The following is a 3,862-nucleotide window of genomic DNA, read 5'->3' on the forward strand; positions in this document are numbered from 1 at the left end:
AAATTGGGTTGTTAAAAAATGTGTAAAAATTGTATAAAAATATTTTAAATTTAAGACACTAATTTAAAAATATATGAAAATAATTACTCTAATTATGTATTTATTTTACATTATTTATTTATTTTATTTTTTTAATATGAAAACAACTAAAGGGTCGTTTACCAAACACTTATCCGATATGTGCTTATCGGCAAAAATTAACACCATCATTTACTTATCAGATAAGATTTTTAGTCCATCAAAATGGCATCGTATGTAACAATTTACCCGGTAAATACTTACTGTGGTAAGAGTCGTTGCCCTCACTTACCGGGTAAGACTCTTGGTCATTGTTTTGCTCTTAACGGTTAAGATTTTTGGTCCTTACCATATTCATCCGATAATCTCATGTGATTTGGTAAACGCTTACTCAAGTAAGCATTTGTTCAACGGCCGTGAGATATCAATGTATCCTGTTATGCTTGATTAGTAGTAACAAATACATCTTATTACCAACTGCTATACAGATATATGATCTTCAAGTAGACTTTTTTATGTTAAAAATACATCTATTCAATCGTATTTATTTACAACTTTAAAAGTGACATGAATTGATTAAAACTCGAAGAAATTTAGGAGCAAAACTGAAACATTTCTAGTCAATTTATGGCTTCAAAAACACTACGTTTGACTTTCAATAGTCAAACAAGGAGTTTTATGTTACAGTCACTCCAAATTCCCAGCTGATCATCAAACGGTTGCTTTTCATATTCCTAACGCAAACTAATTCAAATTCCCAGCTGATCATCCGACTTTATATCTATATATATATATACAAAGAAACATCCATTGATTAAGTCAAGAAACAAAAATGGCACCCTCAAAGGCTTCATCTAAAACCAAATCAAAAGCAAAAACCATCTTGAAAGAAACAAAGGCTTCATCTACATTAAGTTTAAAGCTTCTCATCCACAAGAAATACCAGAAAGTTCTGTTTGCAGAAGCCAGTAAAGAATTTGTGGATTTCCTTTTCCACAGCCTTTCTCTCCCTGTTGCCACTGTAATCAGACTTCTCAAAAAGAAATCAATGGTGGGTTCCATGGGAAACGTCTACGACAGCATCAAAAACTTGAGTGATACTTATATGCAGCCAAATCAAAGTAAAGAGTGTGTTTTGAACCCCAAGATTGCCAACTATGGGGCTCATGTCCCATTAATATCGCTACCTGACGATGACTATGTCTCCATGGTTAGAAAGTTTTACAAGTGTTATCAGCATTCATATGTAGCTGATGATCCTGCTGTTGTTTGTCCCGAGTGCAAAGCTGTTATGGACACCCAGTTGTCCTACGTGGCTGATGGTGGTGCAGCTAAGTTGACGGCGGAGGGTGGTGGTTTTGTGAAAGGGGTGGTGACATACATGGTTATGGATGATTTGGTGGTGAAGCCCATGTCCACCATATCTAGCATCACCACGTTGAACGAGTTCAAGGTGAAGGACATTGGTGGTCTTGAGGAAAAGGTGGTGTATGTGGATATGAAAGAGGTGTATATATGCTTTCTTGAATTCTACTGTCTTAATCATTCAGAAATGATTCATTCATTGATAAACACTGCTTAATTGCGTTCTTAACTGTATGATGTTTGTAGGGTCTGAAGCTGCTGGAGGCCTCGTTACACAGCAAGAATGTACTTACCAGTGTGTTTCTTGCTTAATACCCGTTGCTGTGCTGCTGAATAAAGATCATGAACCTCTGAAATTGTTTTTGTTCTTTTTTTTTTCTTTTCTGGAATACCGTTTTTAGATTCTTGTTTATGTGTTAATCAAATTTGCAAACAGGTGACACCATCTTCTTCGGATCGTATGAATCATATGTCTGCATCAGATTTATTAATTCACTCAGTTTTTTGGGCTGTTTGGCAAGGGTATTAAACTATAATTAATAGAAAAAAAAATAAAAAAAAAATGCTTGATTGTATATAATATAATATGTTAAATAAATTTTCATTTCAAATTAAATTGGAAACTCCCATTTGTCATAAACACCGCCTTGGTTGATAGTTTCGAACTCTAACAATTGGCTATCAAAGATTTGTCAATGAATATATGTATTTATTCATCAATTATTTTGAATTAGGGGTTGTTTACCCAATAAGTGCTTATCTATAGAAGTCAATATTATAATTTATTTTGATGAGTAAGATAATAGTTCATCAAAACGTATTGAATGCAATAATTTACTGGGTAAACTTTTAGGTAAGAGTCGTAATCTTCACTTAACGGGTAAGACTCTCCATCATTTTCATCGATCTTACCCGGTAAGATTCTTGGCCCTTGTTATGTTCATCCGCTGAAAAAATTTATTTAGTAAGCACTTACCAAGTAAGCATTTAGTAAACGGTCCCTAATTTCATAACTTAAAAATTGGAGTAAAATATGGATTTTGTATTTGTGCTTATGGGTTTTTTGGTTACTAGAGATTCAAGAATATCAATGAGTATATATAACAAATTTATGCAAATTTATTCAGAAAAAATTGTGATACAAATTTATGCCATCACCTCTGCATTTTCTAATACGATATGTATTTTTAATTTCATTTGTATCGTTTTTAGACCCATTTCCATCTAATTTCGATTTTGAGTTAGTGTTTTTGAATTTGTTAATACATCATGTGATTTTAGGGTTTTTGGTTTTGATTTTGATGTATAGGTTGTGAGTTTGATTTGAAGTTGGTTTTTAATTTAAACTACCTGAGCTTTGTACATTTGACGATAACGAATCTAGGTTGTTTTGTAGTTTGATTATTTATTAGTTTTGTTTATATAATGGGCATGAAGAACAACATAAGAAATTAGGGTAAAAAGTAAAGGGGGTTAGGGTTCTATTCATCTTCATCTTCATCTAGTTCTTGCATTTGGTCATCTTCATTTGAGTTATGTATATAACCTTAAATAATATTTTAATTAAATCCATGGATTCTGCTTTTCTTTTTGCTTTTTTTTTTTAAAGGTTTTGAGTCCATTAAAGATTGAACCTTGTGTCTCTTTCAATTTTGTAACTCAAAATTTTTTTTTATCTGTTTCTCAGAGGCATTATATGTCGATGAATTGGAGAATTTGCTTGATGATTTTATGCTCTCCCTTAATACTGAAATTGATGATGGTAGCATTGAGGAGGTAAGCATTTTTTTATTAACCTGGATATCCAACCCGTTATGCGAGTCGACTAATCCCATGATGACCACCTGCTTTGTAGATAACCCGAAGTCATCGCATTTGAACCTCCGTGGCTACAAGGGAATTTTTATTTCTCATTGGATTTGAACATGGGACCTCCAGGTACTTTTGACCTTTGGAGCCAAGCTCAAACTAACGAAGCACCACCCTTATGTTTTTATATGATTGTTTTTTCGGTCCATGGTAATAAGAGCATCTCAACAAATTATTCAAAATAGATATTTTAAGACTTTAGGACTCAAACAATTTTATTTCAATAACTTATTCAAAACTCTTCAAAATAGAAAAAAATAGGATCATTAAATTTTTTCTATAAAATGGCAAAAATAGAAGAGAAAAAAATAAATGTTATTACAAAAATTTGAAGAACTTAAAAAGAGAGAAATTATTTTTATTATCTATACTATATTATAAAGCATTTGACAAAAATTCTTAAAAAACATTATTTATGCGTAAAGTATTGTTTATTAATGCATATTATTTAAAACTCAAGATTGCAAGTAGATTGTGCGTAAGTACAACTTATTAAAGCTTCATATCTGAATTTGTATAACTAACTGCAGATAAACATAATCAGATACATGATAAACATCTHATTTTAAATATAAAAAATCTAAAATATAATTAGGATAATCATTGAGTT

At 31.6% G+C, this 3,862-nt stretch overlaps 1 protein-coding gene across 1 annotated transcript; it reads left to right on the top strand.

Moving 5' to 3' along the window:
- The first annotated feature begins 850 nt into the window (after nt 1-850).
- LOC112523288 lies at nt 851-1,695 on the top strand. The gene is made up of 2 exons (XM_025132823.1): nt 851-1,525; nt 1,630-1,695. The coding sequence occupies exons 1-2, from the start codon at nt 851-853 to the stop codon at nt 1,693-1,695; spliced, it is 741 nt and encodes a 246-aa protein (XP_024988591.1).
- The last annotated feature ends 2,167 nt before the right edge of the window (nt 1,696-3,862 follow it).

The sequence above is a fragment of the Cynara cardunculus genome (assembly GCF_001531365.2).
Source record: "Cynara cardunculus var. scolymus isolate 2C chromosome LG 1, CcrdV1, whole genome shotgun sequence".
Classification (NCBI taxonomy): Eukaryota; Viridiplantae; Streptophyta; class Magnoliopsida; order Asterales; family Asteraceae; genus Cynara; species Cynara cardunculus.